This window comes from Colletotrichum gloeosporioides, assembly GCF_011800055.1.
Source record: "Colletotrichum gloeosporioides strain Lc1 chromosome Unknown consensus_48, whole genome shotgun sequence".
Taxonomy (NCBI): domain Eukaryota; kingdom Fungi; phylum Ascomycota; class Sordariomycetes; order Glomerellales; family Glomerellaceae; genus Colletotrichum; species Colletotrichum gloeosporioides.
The window spans coordinates 514,373-534,259 of NW_025544693.1; the positions used below are offsets into that span (position 1 = coordinate 514,373).

Genomic DNA, 19,887 nt, shown 5'->3' on the forward strand with positions numbered 1-19,887 from the left:
CAGGACATTGGGCTGTGCTTGTTCCCTGACGATGTCCTACAGACGCTGATGTCGTCGTACATGCTTCCATATTGTTTGATCAAGGCAAAGTTGATCTCAGAACGAGGTCGTCGACTGCCCGGTTTCCCAAGATCATGCTGGTGAAGGTTGAGAGGCGTTGGAGAAAGCCTGGGCCCCTGGGATAGAAGCTTTGGGCTTGACGGGATGAGCGTGTAAGTCAGCACTTGGGACATGTTGAGCAGCAACGCCACATTGAAAGTGAACACCAAATCGACCATTTTAACGTGACGCTGCTGGTCTTTCACAAAGGGGCTAAACTCTGCATGTTGAAGATCGTCCAACTTGATGAACCAGATGTAGAACACGAATTGATTCAAGAGAGTTTGGTATCTATTCAGATGGTGGTGAGTAGAAATACTATCTGCATACACAACGTGGTTCACAAAACCTTTTCTCAACAACCACCCTTTGGACCACCCCTTCGACCAACCTTTCTGGAATCTCAACCTTGCTCCTGCCTTCATTTCCCGATGAATACTCGTCTTTCCCAACAAAACATGACGGCGCGATAGCTCAGAGGCAGAGCGTGGTTCCATTAAAGCCAAGGCCCCTGGATCGAAACCGGGTCGCGCGAAACTAATTCCTTTTTTGCACACCTCTTTTGCCCCTCTCCCGTGATACCCTCACTTGATGAAAGCTTCAGATAACAGCACAGGGCAAACCCTCGCTCTTCGATGTGATCAAATTCAAGAGGAAGCTGAAAAGTAGTCTCGCTATGTCATGTCAACGCCCTTGCAATCTAGCCAATATTGTAGCTGACAATCACCCGCACCCCTATAATCATGTAAACATATGGCTCATCTCTCGTTTCGTAACATGCACTCCGTCTCCCACTTGACCCATGTCGTGTTCGTCAATCACCTCGGGGGGTCCGGCACTGGCGGCGGCGGATACCTGGCCAGCGTCTGCGCATTCGACTCGTCCGAGTCCGTGTCCTCCTCAAAATACGGTTCTCGGTACCCGTTAGGATATAATCTTCTAGGCCCAACTTGATCAGCTGGTATTCTTCGGACAACGGCGGTGGATGCGCCCACATCTTGGTACGTCGGACCCCGTCCCCCGCTCATCTGTATTTCCGGCCTGGACCGCGGCTTGTCTCTGTGCGAGGCGGACCGCCCCGGCGCGCCGCTCCGCTGGACGGTGATGTTCATCCCTTCAGTTCTCCGCCGCGGACGCGGGCGGCCGACCCATTCCGCTTCCGTCTGCGGGTTGTCCGCCGCGTGCCGGTCAAAGGCTCTGCGCTGTTCGACGGGCGACGGGGGCGCAAAGGGGCTGCTCCGCGGCTCCATCGTCTCGGCTCTGTACATTCCGTTAGGCCAAATCTGCTGCGGATGCCGTCGAGCGGTCGGGCTCGTTCCGTAGACAGTCGAGGCAGGCCGTTGCGAGAGAGGGCTGGGCGCGCCGTAGCTGTTGTCCAGCTCGCTCAGGGCAACCTCCACGCCGGCCTGGATGGCTCTCTGCATCTGCTCCGGGTCGAGCCGGGAGCTGAACGAGGACCGTCTGTCGAACTCCAGCCTGGGATCTTGCCGGCCTTGGATCCGGTTCGCGTACTGAGGATCGAGCTGTCTCCTGCCCTCCCACAGCTGGTCCATCTCTTGCTGGTTGAGATCGGGCGGCGGCGCACCGGGCCTGCCGGCCCAGTACGTCCGGTCGTCGGCAGACCGCGCGGGTGTCGAGTACATCCGCATCGCATACTCTGACCGCGGCGGCCCTGGTTCAGAATTCAAGTCGTTCTGGAACAGCTCGTTTCGGATCTCCCCGAACCCGAGCTTCATCTTCCTGTCCATCTCCCTGCTGAGGACGGCAATGTCCCTCTCACGCTGCGCAGCTTCCATAGCCTGCCTCTCTCGGGCCTTCTCGCGCTCGAGGAGACTGCTCATGGTCCGCTGGACGTGCCCCAGGTCGACTGACTGCGGCTGGATCGGGCGCGGTTTTGGCCGAGACGGGGTTCTGCCCTCGTAGCGAGGTATCGGCTGAGGTTGCGACGGCACCGGGATTCCATAGTATGGACTTTCACGGTCTGTGTACGACCTGGGCGAAGGGTCGAACGGGTTAGACCGGTGATGGCTGGACGACGAGGGCCTCGGGGGTGCGCTGTTCGGGTACTGGCCTGGGGGGTAGTTGTACCCGGCCGCTGATGGGTATGAATAATACGGCGGCGATGGGTCGACGGGATTCGGGCTGAAGGGGTTCCCGCCCATGCTTCTGGAGAACTGAGGTAGATTCTGGGTCTGGACATGCGGCGGCATCGGGCGTGCGCGAGATCCTGGGACCGGGAACGGTGCGGATGCGGGAGCGAAAGGGTTCGGGGGGCGCTCGGTGCTCCTGTGCCGGTGATGGGACCGGCTGCTCGGACGCCTCCGGGGGATCCCTTCGGGGAATTGCGACGGCGACGACGATAAGTCGAATTGCACACTCTTCGGCCCGTGATGCGTGCGCGTCGCCACTCCCGGCTCCGAGTCGCTGTCGTACAAATCAGACTCGTCGGAGGTCATCTTATCGGCTGTGTTGTAGCGGCGGTGTTGCGTTGGGTATCAAGGGTACCGGAGGGCCGGTCCCGGCTCAGGCACAAGCCGAATCTGAAGAGCGCGCCGCTAAAATCAGCGGAGAATAATTCCAATGGTATTTTCGATGATTATTGAAGGAACCGCTATCGACGCCGACGGGCTGAGGCTAGAAAACCAAATGTCATGATGTCGGGACCGCACGTTGTGGGGTGCGTAAAGGTAAAAAAAAGGTCGTGAACGCCCGACGGTCCCAAGTGAGGAGTGATGGGCGTGTTCTATGAGCTGGCAATGGTCACACACATTCCGCTGCCCCTCCAATTGGTAAAGTGCGGAGGCATGAGCCGTTCATGCAGCTCCGTTCAATCAACGGCCGCCCGCCCTGCCCTCAATCGTGTTCAAGCAGGCTGTAAGGCAACCGAACCTTTCTGCAATCAGCAGCCTGGTGATGTCTTCTTGCTTCAGGGAGGGAGCGTACTTTTGCTGCGACCTGCGGCCTAGATATGCGACCTGCGTGCTCCACCCAAACCGACCTCGACATCGCGAGCCGTTTGGTCTGCTTTGCGAGGCGGTGCGTTAGTGTAGCTGATTGCATGAGTCGCTGCAGTCGAAAGACCTGGTGCGTCCTCATTGGGTTGCACAAGTGAGGCTGTCGGGCCAATGAAGTCGGCGGCGGTATGCACGCCTGTTGACGACCTTGGTAGCTCCATGCGGAGGGGATACGCCATACGCAGACCCAGTTGCGGGCATGGCACGATCGGTTTGCATGTAAAGTGGACTCCCATCGGGCGTTTGTCGAAGATTGGGGGTTCGTGGTTTCTTGAGGCTCTGTCCAAGTTGACTCTGCAAATGGACATGGAAGTACTGTTGGTTAGCCTGTATATCTTCTGAATACATCATTTGGCGTCTTCAGTCTTTCAAAGGAGACCAAAACTATTATAAGTAGGAATTGTTGAGAAGAGCTGTCTCGTAGATGTAAGGAACAGCCCGTATCATGTTACCGCCTGGTCGCCAACGGAGTTGTACAGGAATTATCAGGAACAACACTAGGGACAGCACCAAAAACACTTCTGTCTCTGGTCACTTGAGTCTACAAGGTTGTTGAATGCTGGACAAATAGATAAATTATGACAAATAGCAGGGCCCGTACGCTTTTACTGCCGCCGGCGAAACACTCATAGCGACGTGGGCTTCCAGATTGAACTTTAGCACGAGAAGAAAAGAGAAGACAAACTCTGAGGAACGTAACAGCGATCAGATTATGCGGGACGCATTGAGCCAAGTCAAACATAAGTCTTCAATGTGCGAGAGGAGTATTGTTGTAGCGCCTGCTATTTCTGATGGTCGGATGGTTGCATGGAATTCATCACCAGTTTCCCTTGGATAGTACCACTAAATATGATTAACATATAGGACGTTGCTAATTTAGTGGCGAAAGGCGTGGTACTAGAACACATGGATTTGGTCGACGAGAGGCGTGCATTGAACAGTTTTAAGACCTCAGAGTCTACAAGAGTCTCGTTTAACCCATTGAAGTGTTCCTCGACTTAGAGTTACGTATTAGGTCCTAGACGGCGTTGTCAAACCGGGAGCCTAAGCATTGCCGTGTGTGTCGGTAGCCCCTTGCAAACTCCATGCAATCTCAAGTATCATCGTTCCCTCATTTCCAACCATCACCCTGCAGCATCAGACTTTCAGGCGGCCCCAATCCGTTCGCTCTAACGCCCCCAAGATCAACAACAACCTTTTGTATTACAACCCCAGGCTCAAGTAGCCAAACTCCCAATTCATGTCTTCCAACCTTCAGACTTCCTTCAGTCACATTTGTCGTCACATTCCAACCTCCGGTGATGACAGAATCAGCCCATCCCTCTGGATCCTCTCCGAGTTCCGCGTCACCAACCGGTTGTATAACTACAGCCTCCCTGTTGTCGACAGCAAACGCATACCTCAGCGGCCGCGTGGTGTCATGGTTCCGCGAGCCACCAAGATACATCCGTACCTTGACGCCTTCATATTCGGTAAATGTAAAGAAGTCATATCGCAGCTTCGGCGCTGTGGATTGAGTCAACGACTCGACACCTACTGGCCAAAGTTTGACTCCCGAGTGTGTCTTACCGTAAAATGGGACTTCGACGTACGAGACCCCGTTCTTCGTTTCGAGGGCAGAGTAATGCGCTGCTGCGATGGATACCACGCCGCCAGACTCAATCCAGCGTCCGACCAGATCCCCCTTGGCAACAGGAGGATTGAAGATGGGAAGTAAAACCGTGACCGCATCCTCTGTATCCTTCCTCTGGACGGTTAGTGCAGCGGTGCTACGCCCCTTGGGGGCAGAAGACCAATCCACCTCGATGTTCACCCGCGCCTCATCCATATCTCCAGGGGCCTCAAGTGTCCCCTCATCCTTGTCCACCCCGACCCACGACACGTTCGATTCAATCCGCCACTCAAATGTCCCATTCGCACGGCAGAACACGTCAATCCACCGACTCTGCCCCGGCGGCAAGTACGGATCCATCTCTAGCAAGACGATCTCCCTCTCACCCACATCACCCACCGCGCCCTGCCCAGCAACTCCCATAATCCCGGAGGCTGGAACATCCGCATCACTGACGTACTCCAGGTCCGGTATCACGTCGCGGCTGGGTTCGTACCATAGTGTATACCCAATATGCACTTGACACATGATCCCCTTCCACTTACCCCCGCTGATCCCATTGTACTCTGCCGAGATCTCCTTGTCCCGGGCAAAGGCCGTCTTCGCCTCCGTCGCAAGGCGATTCGTCGCCGTCCGCCGTTGCGCGCTATACAGCTTCCCCATCTCGGCCTTGATATACAACTCGTTGACCGTCTTCCCAGCCTCTACAGGATGCAACACCATTTGGTAAAACGCATCTCGCCATGTTTCTCCAAGTCCCTCGTAGACCCTCGAGGTATCTTCTAATAGGGCTTCCCACTCCCCAAGAGCCGTGGCAGCCTCGTCGTAGAAGAGTGTACTGTACACGAACGGCGGCATATTCAAAGTCTCGTACTTTCGTCGGTTGACCAGCCGGCCATATCGGTTCAAGATGTCCGCAACGGCGGATGCGATGTCTGGGGAGAACGTCTTTGATGTCCACGTTTCGAGCCAAGTTGTCGTGCTCGTTGGCGTGAGGTGTAGAGACATATCGTAGGCCATGTCGAGGAAATGGGTCGTGGGTATCTCCTGATACGAAAATTTAGCATAGGGTACTGTCATGTGCGTGCTTTGGGGGAAATGATGGAAACCAAATATTTCGGGGGGGGGGGGGGGGGGGGGGGGGGGAANGGGGGGGGGGGGGGGGGGGGGGGGGGGGGGAGCGGAGAGGAATGCAGCTTACCAGAGGCTTGATGTCTCCCACATTCACAATCCAAACCTCCCTAGCCCCTTTCTCGTAGGCGAGATGCATCTGCTCCCATGTCTTGGCCAACTGGATGGTGTTGATCCATTCATAAATCTTTGGGCGGCCAACATAGTTTACGTGGTAATACACGCCAGCACCTCCAGTGCGCGATGTCTCGTTGGGGTACGGCGTGCGCAGGAGATTACCATAGTTATCGTCAGTCCAGAGCAGCGTTACGTCGTCAGGGACCTGGAGGCCCTGCTGGTAGTATTTTCCGACTTCCTGTTTCTCGTATTTAGCGAAACCGTTCCCGTATCCATGGAACTTCATCGTGAGACTCACCTTGTACAGTGCCCAAATTTTGGGCAAATCACTCGCACGACTCCCATGAGTAGCGTTCAGAATCTCCTGCTGCACCGCGATAATCTCCTCCAGCTGTGGCGCAGTCAGCGTAGGCGACTCTGTGTCCCCCTCCCCTCTCATCCCCATCGTGTAAACCGTTTCCCAGCCCTTGCTCCTCTCCGCACCCGCATTCATGAAAGCCGTCAGGTTCTCCTTGTTCAGGCTCCAATCCCACCTCCCATCAAGGTCCCGCTCCTGCTCGCGGTACGCCCTCGCCATAGGTTCGTGATGGCTTGTCCCCATCACCACGCCAAAGTCATTTGCGAGAGCACCGTTTGCAACATCGTCGACATAGAACATGCTGTTCTTCATGGCGGGCCAGAGGTAGTTTCCCTTGAGTCTGAGGATGAGCTCGAAGACGTGAGCATAGAAAGAAGAGGTAAAGGGGCGGTTGCGGTCGGATGAGGCGAGAGGGAAGCGGGTACGGGCCCAGGAGGTGAGGCAGGTTTCTTCGTCATTGATAAAGATGCCTCTGTATTTCACGGAGGGGGGCCCTTGTGTGTGGATTGTACCGGCGGGAGATAGATGAAGGGATGTCGAGGGAGCGATGGGAACATCGGCCCAAAAATACCATGGAGAGACGCCTATCTGCTCAGACAGGGCGTAGATGCCGTAGACAGTGCCACGCTTGTCGCTTCCAACTACTGATAAGGCTGAAGAAATACCTGGAAAGGGGTTCGTAATCACTTCGTGAGTGTAAGATTCCCATTTCCCCTGAATGGAGGAGTTTTGGAGCCTGAGAAGAGGGGAGTAGCCTAGTGTTCCGATAACCAGGACGGGGAATGTTGTGGATGTGTTGAAGGTGTCATAGACGATGGTGCTATTCTTTCCGAGGACACGGCCGAAGTCGATGGAGAGTGATGTTGCAGCACGTTTGACGGCTGCGGTCTCGTTGGAGGAGAGAAGGATCACCGGAGGGTGCAAGGGGGTGGCCAAGAGGATGGAGTTGGGAAAGGGTTCGAGATTGATGATTTGGGCGGCGCTCGAGACCAGAAGAAGAAGAAGCGTTTGAATACAGATAAGGAGCTTCATTGTTGTAGTGTAGGATCGGTGTGTGCGAGAGAGATGTAGCCTGGGCTGAAGTATCACGTTCCAGGCATCGTCTTGGGGGCCACCAAAACTAACGTAATTAATATCAACATACCATTGACAATCCTATACACTCTTCTACGAATTGATGAACGTCTCAATGTACGGTTTGTCATCGCTAAAGGCTGCTGTAGTCCGAAAACGATATCGTCCTTCCCCGCACTTCGTCCTCTTTTACGACGAGACGGCGATTACGGACCAGCGGACGTTGCGTTGCCAAGGGGTGATTCTATTGAGTGACAGACCTCGTCGAAACTTGGAGTTTGGCTTTTGGTAAAGACTGGACATATTGCATCTCGGAGGGGTAAGGCTGTTTACCAGACCTTCGACGCTGATTCTTCTCTCAGCGCAACTACCGGGGCGTAGCCCTCCCACCTACCCTCCCACATGCCCTTACACTTGCCCTCTAAAGCTCCTACTCTCCCAGAATAACCTCACATTAGCTCTAGCTAGCTCAGCCAATCCGCGAAAGGCCCTAAGGCTACTGCTAATTAGCGAAGAGCTCCCTCATATTGATTTCGCGCCCGAGCTTTAGTAGTTTCGCTTTATGTAATTCCTCACTCCGCTCCGCCTCAGGAGCTATGCTCCGGATCATGGCCATGTTGAGAAGGCGGTGGCAGTGCAGCTTCAGCCTTCAGCCATGAACCGCTCAACCAACATATAATCCAAACGTTGTATCCTCGAGCATCTGTGCCTGATCTTTCTCAAGCACCTTTCACTCAAGCGCATCCAACGACGATTGAAACCCAGCAATGGACCCTCTTTCTGTAGCCGCATCGGTGGTCGGCCTCCTCGCTGCGGGCTGCAAACTCTCGTCTGCGCTCTTCGTTGTCGTGAGCAGCACGCGCGATGCGTTAAAGTCCGCCCAGAGTTTGCTTCGGGAGATCAACGACATCTCTGCTGCCCTAGGCTCACTTCAGTCCTTTGTCACCGGCCGGGTCCAGGCATCCGCAGAACGAGGGGGTCTTATTCTATTACAACACGTCTTGACGACTTTGACAGGATGCGTGACGACGTATTCGGATCTGCAATACATCGTAGATGGGTTAAGAATTGATGACCATATGGGACTGGTAGACCGAGCGAAGTGGATGATGCAGGAATCCAGCATCAGCGTTCTTGTCCAAAGGCTGCAGAATCATAAGGCATCTTTGACTTTAATGCTAGGCATTCTCCAGTGGTAAGTTTCTCGCAGGGCAATATTAAATAGGAGAAGAGTGGCTCGTTATACTAATGTATGAATTGAGAAATCCAGTCAGACTATGCAAGAGGCCGAGAATTCCACGCGAGAGCTCTGCGCCCTCGTTCAGCAGGTCCTCGAAAGCAACAAGGACCTTTGCGATAGAATCCATGCTCTTGAAAGTGAAGGCTCCGTGATTGCGGAGAGCGAGGCAGGTAAAGACGATGCATCGACGATCAGACGGAGACGCGGTTCCAAGGCTCTCTCCTTCATGGGCTCGGATCGTGCCGTTTTGAAGTTCGCGTTTGACCAAGATCTTGAGACCTCGCGAGTCTATAACCGGGCTCTCAAAAAGAGGCAGTCGATGGCATCGTTTACCAGCACCGCCTTGTATACAACAGCGCTATCAGTGTTCTCTAATCTCAGCCTCTCCCAAGTATCCAACATCTCATTCTACGCACTGCCCATCTACGCTGTGGACCTCAGCAACAATACATGTTATGTTTTCGGCGAAGAAGGCGCCGTTCAAAACATGTACACCGAAGAGGCTGCGATATCGACCAAGCCGCGAAACAATTCTTCCTCCACGATGGCATTGGAACAGTTCCGCCAACGGCCAACCCGTACCAACGTAGCCAATCCGACCGGCCTCCTTGGGCGCTTTGCACGAAGACGCCGCCCTCCGCAGATCGCCAAACCCGAGAACCCCGTCCATGTCGCCCATGTGGGATATGATAGCTCTAAGGACCAATTCACGGTTGGAAAAACCTCTCCATTTGCTAAGCATTACCTTGGGAACTGTAGACTAACGAAGAGAGGTGTGTAGGGTCTGCCAAGGGAATGGCAACAAGAAATTGATATGCTTAGGAAGTATAGACTAATGAAGAGAGGCGTGCAGGGTCTCCCAAAAGAAGTCCAACATGAAGTTGACGAGGAGGGACCGACTCAAGCATATGATAATCTTGAAGAAATCCATATCTATTTGGACTTATGAAAAGTGCTAGGGCTCGTCTACTGATATTATGACATATTGATTCGTCTACTTCGACCAAAGGAACCAAAAAGACCGCGCAAATAGTGCTCAAGTGATGTAGTTGAACGACGTCTTGCTTGAACTGTGTGGTGGAATTCACGTTCGATCGTCCGTAGTTTCATCTATGCCGGCAGCAGCCGCAATGGTGGCATCGAAGTTGCTGTATATCAGGTTCATGTTGTTGACCTGGTCGCTCAGCTCTGACACATTGCTCTGATTTATGCATTATTTATCACCCAACATTTTTTTCGTATCCGAGAAGCTTTGTGAGCGTTATGGTATCCTTGACTGAAGCTGACAGATCTGGCAGCAATTGCTAATCTATTTGGGCAGAAAAGCTTGCGAACTGAGGACTCCATACGTATCTATGTCATCCATTTCATACCACGTTGTGCGGGCTTGATTTGGAGTTTATTTCAGTTAATGAGTTTCATCCCTGAAATGGAAGTTGGAGACGCAGGTTCATTGCACGACGCTCTATGATCCTCTTTATCAACCTACAGACGGGCCCTGTCATGGTTGACGCGATGTGGGATTTCATGCGGCTGTAAAAGATCGGTCTGACCGTCTGTGCGAACCACGTGCAATTTTCCTTCATTAGTAGCCGTAGTTGTCGACGAAGGCTTCGTCTAAAGTGGCTCTGCTCTTCAGATTGACCGAGACCAAAAGACTCGCTGTTTCGAGGACAACGAGATTGAAATACAAGTTACGGAGTAAAGCCTCATTCACCTGACATGACATAAGTGCTTCAACCGTAGGTAGAGTGACAAGGACGAAGAATCTCCACTCTCTCTCTCTACCTTAGGTTCTTTGGTAAATTGTAAGTAAGTCCCCCTCGTTATCAATATGCCGATGGCGGCCCACTTTAGCCGAGGATGACCTTCCTGAGTAGCCGGAGATGTGGGGCCGCTGCAACCCCGAGCCTCGGTGTCGACCAATGTCCGTATCTCACATCCCAAAACACATCATTGTCACCCAAGACTACAAACCATAGACTTAGAACATCAGCGGTGAAAATGACGCGGCCCAAAGATTCGGTTGCTACACCCCAGCTTTCTCCGTTAGAGGAAATGCTCAAGCTGGCGGAAACTGAACCGGTGAGTGCTCGTCTAACTCATCGTTCGCATTGACCGCCCTTCGGACGCCGCTTTAACATCAACTATCCCAGGACGTCTTCACTACCACTGCAAACCATTGGCGTCCGCCAGGAGGGAGGGGGATATACGGTGGGTAAGACCAGCGACGACAACATTTCTCACCAACCCCACTCACCTACCAATCACTAACGCATCATTAAGGTCCATCGTCGCGCAAAGCCTAGTCGCGGCTCAGAAGACCGTACGCGATGGGTTTCTATGCCATTCGATGCATTGTCAGTTCTTGATTGTAGGGAACGAGACAATTCCAGCTACCTTCACCGTTCAGAGGACCCGAGATGGAGGCTCTTTCATCACCCGAACCGTCCAAGGCACCCAGGAAGGGAAGTGTATATTCACGAGCACCTTGTCCTTCATGCGGGCGATTCCTTCTGAGAAGCAGCGTGTTCAACATGTTCCCACCCTGCCATCATCGAGGGGATCGCCGCCTGACGAGTCCATAGCCAGCACTGCCACGGCCGTAGCACCGCAGCTGTTTCCCATCTCGATAGAAAAGAGCAATGGTCAGCCGGAGGATGCAAAGCTTCAGACGTGGATCCGGGCGCCGAGGGAAATTGCCCAAGGAGGCGACGTCGAGGTCCAGCAGGCAATCTTGGCCTATCTATCAGATTGGGTCTCAATTTCGATCACGCCCTACGTGCTTGGGTTATTCGATTTTCCTGGAGGTTTCTCGAAAGGTGTCGAAACGTCATCTTTGGAAGGAAGCTCTGTCGGGATGCTCTCCTCTCTTGGCCATACCATCTACTTCCATGCGCCCGCCCGCACCAGAGCTGATGAGTGGATTTTGCTTGTCGGCCATAGCCCTTGGTCGGGAGACGAGAGATGTTTAGCTTCTGCAAGAATGTTCGCGAAAGATGGTACCTTGCTGGCGACCTATGTTCAAGAGGTGTGTGCTCCAAAAAGACGTCTAGAAGACAACTAATGCTTGCCAGGGGGTCATCAGATTAAACGGCGAGCTCAATGGCCCGGGCGTCAAATTATAAAGCAGGGTTGACTTGAGATCCGGACATTTATCCATTTAAAACTTCTCCAAAGCCAGGTAAATACTATGGAGAAAATAGGTGATCTGTTGGTTATCATACTGTCATCGCAATGGAAATATTAGACAATTCTCGAATTGTTTACGTCTTAGGTACTGAATACGTCTGCGAAATGCTTTTTTGTTCCGTTGGTTGCCAGCTTACTTACACCGGTATGGTGCAAACAGAACTACTGGGGATGCAGACATTTGACTTGGCTCAGGTCTATCTCTTCCCTAAAGACCGAGTTGAGGTGACTTGGGACACAACTCAAAGGCGTCTATCGACCCTCTCTAGTTGCGGATTTCTGTTGCTTGAGTAGTGCTGTTGACGGGAAACAACAACAGGCTGTCATACTTTCCACCCACGTGAATGTAGTGAATGCCCTTGTTACGACTCGCTGGAGTCTCAACCCTCTGCTCGTTGACAAAGGCCGGGTTGGAATCCGCGTCACCTCCCAGTTCAAACAACGAAACGTTCTGGCCGGGCTCGAACGTGCCTCCCGTCGCAGGCACAGGCACGATTGCCGTGCCAAAGCCGACATCAGCCTGGGCGGAAGTGATTGCGGCCGGGGCGATGTTCAAGCTGAGCAGCTCCCCCGCGTGTATTCTGAGAGCGGAGGGCCAAAGAGGGATATCCACGGGCACTATCTCGCCTGGTGACAGAAGCCTCTCCGAAGTGTGTACCAAGAAGGGCTCGCGGTCTGTGGAGAGGTCTGTGTCTAGCTCACGCTGTGATACGCGGAGGAGTCCGGTTGGGCCGATCGTGCTGGAACTCTCGCTGCCGGTGCTGGGAAATGCAGTGCCGTTGGAGGAGAGCTTCTGTACGGAGACGGAAATTTCCATGTCGGTGGCGTCAGGGGAGGACAGCCAGAGGCGGAGCTTTGAATAACCGATCACCTCCATCATCTCGGGGACCTGGAAGTTGAGCGTAATGCCGGATGCAGAGCTGCTATTGTAGCTGAGGATAGTTTCGTTGGATAGAGGGGACTCGGCAAGCGAGTTGTTGGGTTGCAGGTAGAGAGTCTTCGACTCGAGACCCGGAACTGGCCAGTCTGCGACGACGCGATCGAGAGTGTCCTCGGAACCGGGATCCAGAACAGCGAGGCGGACGCGCGGAGTAGACTGCCATCCATTCTCTTCACCTTTGAGGTAGTGGTCGAAGAACTTTTGAAGGTCGGCCATATGTTCCGAGGCGTAATAATCCGTCCATTCTTGCGTATTGTGCACTCTAAGCCACTTCTCCTCTGAGGAAATGCGTCGGAATCCTTCGAACGAACCATGGGTGTGAAGAAGATTGGTATAGCTGGCCACGATGTACGCTGGGATCTTGATCTTCTCAAGCTTTGCAATCTTGTCTTGCCAGTAGGGGGTGATGAGACCCTCAGAAAGAAGCATGCGAGGAACATCTTCGACAAATTCTTTGCCAGCAAACGTGGTCAGAATTGACTCCTGAAAACCGGGTGCTGGAATCCCGCCTCTGACGGCGGAGTCGCGGTACAAGTCCGCGAGCCCCTCCCACGGAGCAATCGCCGTCAAGTGAGGCGGGCTCTCGGCCGCGATGAACCACTGCGACACCGCTAGCCACGAGTTGCCCGAGAATGCGATCTTGCCCGAGCTCCACGCCTGCTCCGCAGCCCACTCGACAAAATCATACCCGTCCTCACCCAGCTGGCGACCCCAGTATGTGATGTTGCCCTCGGAAGAGTAGGCGCCGCGGTTGTCTGGGTTGAGAATCGCATAGCCCTTGCAGACCCAGTAAGCAGGGTCGGGGCCCTCGAACTTCTGCAACTCGGAGACGGATGACAAGCTCACGCCGGATCGACCCTGGACATCGTCGAGCCACTGGCCGCCAATTTCTTTGCCATAGGGGCTCCACGCGATGATGCTGGGCACGGTGGCATTCGTGGTTGTAGGACGGAAGATATCGGTGTACACCGTGATACCATCGCGGAGGGTGACGGGGACGTCGCGCTCGAAGAGGATGTCGCAGGGAAGAGTGAGTGCGCCATCGCGGCGGATGGTGCCGGCTTTGAGGGTCAGATTCTCCTGCTTGAAGCCAGGGTAGCGCGAGCGGGCTGCATCCAGAGGGAGAGGCCGTCGCTGGGTGATGGGGTAGGAGTCGTTGCCGTAGATTCGGAGGGCTCCCTGGACAATTTCGGCGCCGTTGGTGGTGTTTTGGGAGAGGGACGATGCCGGAGACAGTGTGACTAGGAGTGAGATGGCTGCGAGCCACGAGGAAAATGAACAAGGATCGTTTGAAAGCCTCATGGTGGGCAAGACAATGATGATCCCAAGAGCGAAAGGAAGGAAGCTGTGGTCACTGTGTTATGAAGAAGGAGCGTGAGATTGGATATGGCTTCGTTTTATAATTTGTCTTCTGAAAGGCTTGACGAAATCCTGTACCGAACCCATCCACATCCAAAACTTCGCCACGGTGACTGTACGAGAGGCCCAATGAGACGTCCGCGGCAAGACCTGAGCCTACGTCGCATCGTCAATCCAAATTAGTCGCGTTTATTACCTCAAATATCGGTCCACCGTATGATCCCTCAGTGTATCCGCAAGTCAGCGGGGTGCCTTCGGTGAAGAAGTCGTCACGTTATAGGCATTGAAGATGTTGCCCAGGCCCATCCTGATTCCTCAAGTCGTTCGAAGCCGAAGCCGGTGGGACGGACGACCTCCGGTCGTTCAAACTAAGACAAAGAACGTCAGTTGGGTCCACCTCGAGATGCATTCCATATGTGTGATTGGTTGTGTCGTACGGTCCCTGTCGACATTTAGCTCGTTGCTAGTCAGGAACCACCCTTGCAAAGCACGTATTTGGACTCGTTCCGCTGGTCAGTTGGTCATTGGCTGTTCAAGTTCTTCGGGAAGTCATTCAAGAGAGATCGAATGTATTTTCCTTCAATTCAAGAAAAATGGCAAGTGTTAATCCCCCTTGAAATGTGACCCTCCCGAAAGCTCCTCTTCAACCAATGCCCGCACGCCGTTCGGGCCAGCAGCACGAGAATACGTCAGTTTCGCCCTCCCCTTTCCGCTCAAAAACTTGACCAACACGCCGGCAACCCGAGCTGCCTCGGGAACATCACGGGACTCGGTAATCTCACCTAACCCATCTTCTTCAACATCCACGATGCGCTCTAGGACCCGTGCAGCAAGCATCCCTTCCAGTTGGCCATCTCGACGACGGGCACCGCGTAGGATGTGTATTGCGGCTCTTCTTGTGCTCGGGTGCCGACATCGCAGAGCAAGTCTGCTTAGGGGCATGATGAAGCCGCCACCTAGGACGAAAGACATGTGCTGCCCACGGGAGGCGCTCTTATTCGATGCAGCCACTGCTGAGGCGGCATATGTGAGCATCTCGGTGAACTCTGGGAGGAAGTAATCCCAGCCAGACTGAGGGCAAGTATCTTCCGGGCCATGAAGGGTTAGATAGACGTCCAATCGCCTGATGTGAAGGAGTGCATGAGAATTCTCGTCGTTTGTGGAGATGGGGCTGGCATTGAAGGCTTTTAGCCAATCCTGATACATGCTTTGGCAGGAAGTCCGAGTCGGCATACTATGGACCTCCCGTGGCTTCTCTTGTTGTTCTACCATGAATAGGCAGAGGTTTTCCAAATTCTCGAGTTGTCTGTTTGCTTCTCTGAGATTGCCGAATACCGGCAGACATGGTCTTACATGTCTGAAAACAGGCGGCTTGGGTCGTACGTAATGCTCGGTTTGAAGAAGCTGGGCAGTTGTCAGAGACTTTCCTGCCGAGACGGGGATTCTTGCGTTGCAAACCTCTCTCGTGTAAGAGTCCAGCCGTACAAAGACAGACAAAATTGGTGCAAAACTTTCTAAATTTGCAAGGGATGAGATGCAGGCTTCAAGCTGCGTCAAGATGCCGATCCCAGAGAAGATCAAGTTCGTAGCATTACGAGCGTTGCCGCATAGTGTCTACAAGGAGATCAGCACAACTCAATTGCACATACTGAGCAAACCGTTGTAATGAAATGCCTACCTCAATACATGCGAAGACCACAGCAGACGCGAGTGAGATGACATTTGCCGACTCCTTTCCGACAACGGGGACGACCAGCTGCTGCAGTGCCGTCTGGTAGTGCCGTAGCGCGTTTGCCGTCCGTTCGGTTGGCGGGGCTTGGCGAGGCACCGGCCATGAGATCGGCCAGTTGTGCATGTCCTCGAGCAAAAGCCCCAGAGCAACGGTCGCGTGAAAGATGGCGTCGTCGGCGTTGGCAAGTTGCAGGACGAGCTGCCCCCAAAACTCACACTCGAAGCCGCTGGAAAGTGCCGGAGCACCGATAATCTGGAAGAACCTATATGCTCTACCCTCTCGTTCGTTGAGGGCTAGGGGATTGAGCGGACTGGGATTTCGCCGAATTGACACTTCGTGATGCTTTGGGACCACAGCGTCCTGCGTGTCGCTGTGAGAGGAACGGTGGCAGTCGAATCCAGCATTGAGACCTGTAATGCTTAGGCTGGCACACTTTGCTGTTGGAAGACGGCTTTGGCCCACTTACAATTTGCACAAGGCAGCTTCTCGTCGCATTTGATCCTTCGTTCTAGGAGGCAGAGGTTAGATACTCAGTGGCCCAAAACCACGGGAGATGCCCATTGACTGACTTCTGTAAGCTTGTGAGAACCCAGTGTGACGGAAGGGTCAGCGTGATGAACGAACTTGCACACATCACACCCATTTCGGGATTTAGGGGCCCAGGCTCTTTTGCGTTGGCCGCGCTTGACTTTCGTCATCGCAGTGTCTTTGCCGCGAGGACACGCAGCCCCGTTGCAATAGCTTCGTGAACGGTATCCTCAAGTGTCAGCTAACAATCGCGGCTCGGCCCAATTGCAAAATCCGGGCCTGCAGCGCGTGTCATCGTATGCGAATAGGTAGTAGGTTGTTGTATGTAAGTGTGTGTGCAGAGGTATGTATTTGGCAGCACCCATATCATCCATTGTCAGTGGGGGCCCTCCAGCATGGCCCCCATTCTATAGGTAATCGGTTCGGCCCTATAATTGGCACCGCCCCGCCTTCCTAAGCCTGCTGGAAGTGGAAGGAAGCAATTAATGCCGACGCTTAGCCAATAAGTCATGAGCCACACAGCACAACCGCCTCCTCACTGAACGGAACATACAAGTCAGGATTTAGTATTTTAGAAGGAGCGGTACGCTTACTTAGTCTTCAAAGCTCCAGAGTTGTCTTACTATTAGTTTCAGCTGCTGGATCCAAGCCATACGTTCCTCGATCAATACTCTTCAAACCACGTACACAGTAAGTCTGCTACGCAGGTACTCGCTCCGTGGTGACATGATATCTCTTTATGGAACGTATGCAGCATCAGCCAGCATATCATCGAAAGACCAAACATGGCCAAACATTCAATCGATTATCCTCAATCCCCAGCGCTGCCCCGTCCCTAGGTCGGCGTTTTTGGCTGGAGGACCTATCCGGGTTGTTGGGTGCGTTCCCAGTACCGAGGTTGGCATGAATCACCCTAATACCTGTGACAGTAGGGCGTACAGTGTCGGAACAAATTCTCACCAAGGAAAGCTCCCTCCATAGAAGCGAGTCGACATCGAGGGCCTCGAGAGTGCCACTGCCATCGATTAACAAACCAAACTGTTCATTGAGAGGCGAAGTGAGGGTCGTGGCTATACCCCAAGAGACCACCTATGGCCTGCTTGGGCAGCCTGGCGTGTCACTTCAGCCTACCTGAGGATGCTCATTCCAGTCAACAGCCAGGATGACATCTAAGGCATTGTGGTATGATGAAGTAGAACGAAGAGGCGATGTTGTCAACCGTTATCACCCACAGAGAGAGTTCCTTGGCATGCCGAATTGAACATGGAAAGTGAAAAAGACTTGGGCCGACATTCTGCTGGAAGCGGATGTTCTGGAGACAATAAGGCAACTGATCCCTCAACTCAGAGACACATAGCAGAATCGACCAGATGATGGGGTTCTTGAGCAGGGAAGCATCGGCGGCGCCCCCGTGTGCGGACCGCCAGGAACTGGCAAGACAGAATCGGTTCGTCCGATCGCAGCCCAGACCAGTTTGGTGGTGTTTCGCATTAAGCATGCCGCTCATGTAAAGCCACCTCTGCCGCCCTACAGATGTTATCGACCCCCTTTCGAAAGTAAAAGTCTGATACACATTTGCACTTGACAATTAATATGATCGACCAGTCTCCCAACTGACGGTATTAACTCAAGCGCTCTGAAAAGATTGCCAAGCTCGGCGTCACCGCAGCGCTGTCGGGGGTCCAAAAATAAGCAGACATGAGTCGCCAACCCCAGATAATCAATTTAGAGTTGCAAATTCATATTCCTACTCATGCGCTCTTGACTCTCTATGAAATAAACCCCTGCAGTAGGAAGACCATTGTCCATGAACTAGAATGACGTCTCTACGGATTAAACAGATTAACTCAGTTCTGCTTCGGGTTCGCTTTTGACGTTTTTTTACTTAAGACTAAGTCTGCCGGTGCCGCGATGGCACATGTTTGTTTTCGTGACAACCACACACTGTCTTTCTAGCTCCCACCGTCCATTTCACCAGTTGTTAGCAGTGTCTTCCGCGACATCATGGCTAACGCTATTCACTCTTTTGGTTCGGGGAGCGTCCGCTCATTGTTCTTGTGGTTTTTGCTTCATGTACTCCTAATCAACGCTTCGCCCACGCACCGCGACACTGTCGTCGTCACCAAGCGAGCCAGAGGCCAGTTCCCCACGTTTGCTCAGGACTACGATGGCCGTGTGCAAAAGGGACAGTACTTCAACGATCTGTTCCCCCTCGATGATGCGAAGGCGGCCGAGTACAATGGCGGGGCTTCTGTAGCGAGTCCGTACCAGGACCCGAGCGTGCTGAAAGCGAACGGCTGGACTAGATACATCTTTTGGTATCCCTTTGAGCAGGATAGCGGCGATGTCGAGGCACCGTTCGGCGCGGTGACGGACCCAGCCTTCGCTAATATGGGCCTTTCCGTCGACAAGACGCCTGGCTATGACAACAACCTCGACAACGCATTTGCGGACAAGGACCATCCGGTAGATGAGAAGGAAGCGGGCGAGTACTACTACAGACACGACCGAGAGTTTGGTCAAGGCAAGAAGGTGAGGGACGCTTACATGCTTATATGAGAATTTGCTGCTGACCCTGTTTTCTCAGCCCACGATGGCTTCCTATTCCAACGTGCTTGTTCCGGCCTCTGGCGCCTTCATTTTCGATGAAGACTACAGCCCCAGTTTTAGGAAGAGCGATTGGGGACTGGGTGACGTCCCCGACTTGGACACAATGTCGGATGTCGCCTTCTTCCAGTGGATCGACGCCTGCAAGGCGAAGAACATTCAACCAAACACCCTCAAGCTCATCTTCGTATCCCACTGCACCAACCAGAAAACGTATGACATCGTCGTAGAGGCTCTGAAGGCGACCAAGTACAATAAGGTGCCCAGCTACGCCGACAAGGCAGTATTTGGCATGGATACTCCAGAGGGACAAGCCATTCTCGGAACCGTATGGGGCAGTGCGACGTCTTGGATGCTTATCCAGCACAAGAAGGACCTTGGTTTGAAGAAGATCAAAGAAGTCGCCGTCTGGGGCCTTGGCAATGGCTTCGCTTTCGAAGAAGACCCAGAGGGCGAGGTGGCCAACTTGAACATGAGATTTGTAGTCGAGGACGCTTAAGTAGGAATACCAAAGCATGAACACATCCTGTACTTTGTCTGATTGCTAGCATTGCGGTTTTGTTGCCATGGACTATTGGCTCAACCCTTGCTGGCTCAACCTCTGCTGGCCAAGGCTCTGCTTACCCAGGTTTTGCTGCTGGTGCTGCTGGTGCTGCTGACCAAGCCCCTGCTGCTGACCGAGTCCTTGATGCTGACCGAGTCCTTGCTCTCGTCCCAGACCTTGTCATTGACCGGGGCCATGTTGTTGACCGAGGCCATGTTGCCCGAGGCCTTGCTGATGGCCCATGCCCTGCTGTTGGCCAAGTTCTCGTTGTTGACTGAACGAAGACGGGATCCCGAGTTCTCCAGTGGTTATGGTCGTATGTGATGGTCCAGCAGACTGT

At 53.4% G+C, this 19,887-nt stretch overlaps 7 protein-coding genes across 7 annotated transcripts; 2 read left to right on the plus strand and 5 right to left on the minus strand.

Annotated features, from left to right (window-relative positions):
• Positions 1 to 917: 917 nt before the first annotated feature.
• GCG54_00004144 (uncharacterized protein) lies at positions 918 to 2,555 on the minus strand (the record flags this gene model as incomplete). Its single annotated transcript, XM_045404198.1, has 2 exons — positions 918 to 1,038; positions 1,558 to 2,555. The coding sequence occupies 2 exons, from the start codon at positions 2,553 to 2,555 to the stop codon at positions 918 to 920; spliced, it is 1,119 nt and encodes a 372-aa protein (XP_045264033.1).
• Positions 2,556 to 4,224: 1,669 nt separating this feature from the next.
• Positions 4,225 to 7,363, minus strand: GCG54_00004145 (uncharacterized protein; the record flags this gene model as incomplete). Its single annotated transcript, XM_045404199.1, has 2 exons — positions 4,225 to 5,772; positions 5,927 to 7,363. 2 exons carry the CDS (start codon positions 7,361 to 7,363, stop codon positions 4,225 to 4,227), a joined length of 2,985 nt encoding a protein of 994 aa, XP_045264034.1.
• Positions 7,364 to 10,649: 3,286 nt separating this feature from the next.
• On the plus strand, positions 10,650 to 11,773 carry GCG54_00004146 (Acyl-CoA thioesterase 2; the record flags this gene model as incomplete). The annotated part of the gene is made up of 4 exons (XM_045404200.1): positions 10,650 to 10,730; positions 10,802 to 10,863; positions 10,932 to 11,676; positions 11,723 to 11,773. The coding sequence occupies 4 exons, from the start codon at positions 10,650 to 10,652 to the stop codon at positions 11,771 to 11,773; spliced, it is 939 nt and encodes a 312-aa protein (XP_045264035.1).
• A 329-nt stretch (positions 11,774 to 12,102) lies between these two features.
• GCG54_00004147 (uncharacterized protein) lies at positions 12,103 to 14,079 on the minus strand (the record flags this gene model as incomplete). The annotated part of the gene is made up of 1 exon (XM_045404201.1): positions 12,103 to 14,079. The coding sequence occupies one exon, from the start codon at positions 14,077 to 14,079 to the stop codon at positions 12,103 to 12,105; it is 1,977 nt and encodes a 658-aa protein (XP_045264036.1).
• Positions 14,080 to 14,739: 660 nt separating this feature from the next.
• Positions 14,740 to 16,272, minus strand: GCG54_00004148 (uncharacterized protein; the record flags this gene model as incomplete). The annotated part of the gene is made up of 3 exons (XM_045404202.1): positions 14,740 to 15,750; positions 15,815 to 16,139; positions 16,202 to 16,272. 3 exons carry the CDS (start codon positions 16,270 to 16,272, stop codon positions 14,740 to 14,742), a joined length of 1,407 nt encoding a protein of 468 aa, XP_045264037.1.
• Positions 16,273 to 18,400: 2,128 nt separating this feature from the next.
• GCG54_00004149 (uncharacterized protein) lies at positions 18,401 to 19,502 on the plus strand (the record flags this gene model as incomplete). Its single annotated transcript, XM_045404203.1, has 2 exons — positions 18,401 to 18,928; positions 18,984 to 19,502. The coding sequence occupies 2 exons, from the start codon at positions 18,401 to 18,403 to the stop codon at positions 19,500 to 19,502; spliced, it is 1,047 nt and encodes a 348-aa protein (XP_045264038.1).
• A 95-nt stretch (positions 19,503 to 19,597) lies between these two features.
• GCG54_00004150 (uncharacterized protein) lies at positions 19,598 to 19,762 on the minus strand (the record flags this gene model as incomplete). Its single annotated transcript, XM_045404204.1, has 1 exon — positions 19,598 to 19,762. The coding sequence occupies one exon, from the start codon at positions 19,760 to 19,762 to the stop codon at positions 19,598 to 19,600; it is 165 nt and encodes a 54-aa protein (XP_045264039.1).
• Between the last annotated feature and the right edge of the window lie 125 nt (positions 19,763 to 19,887).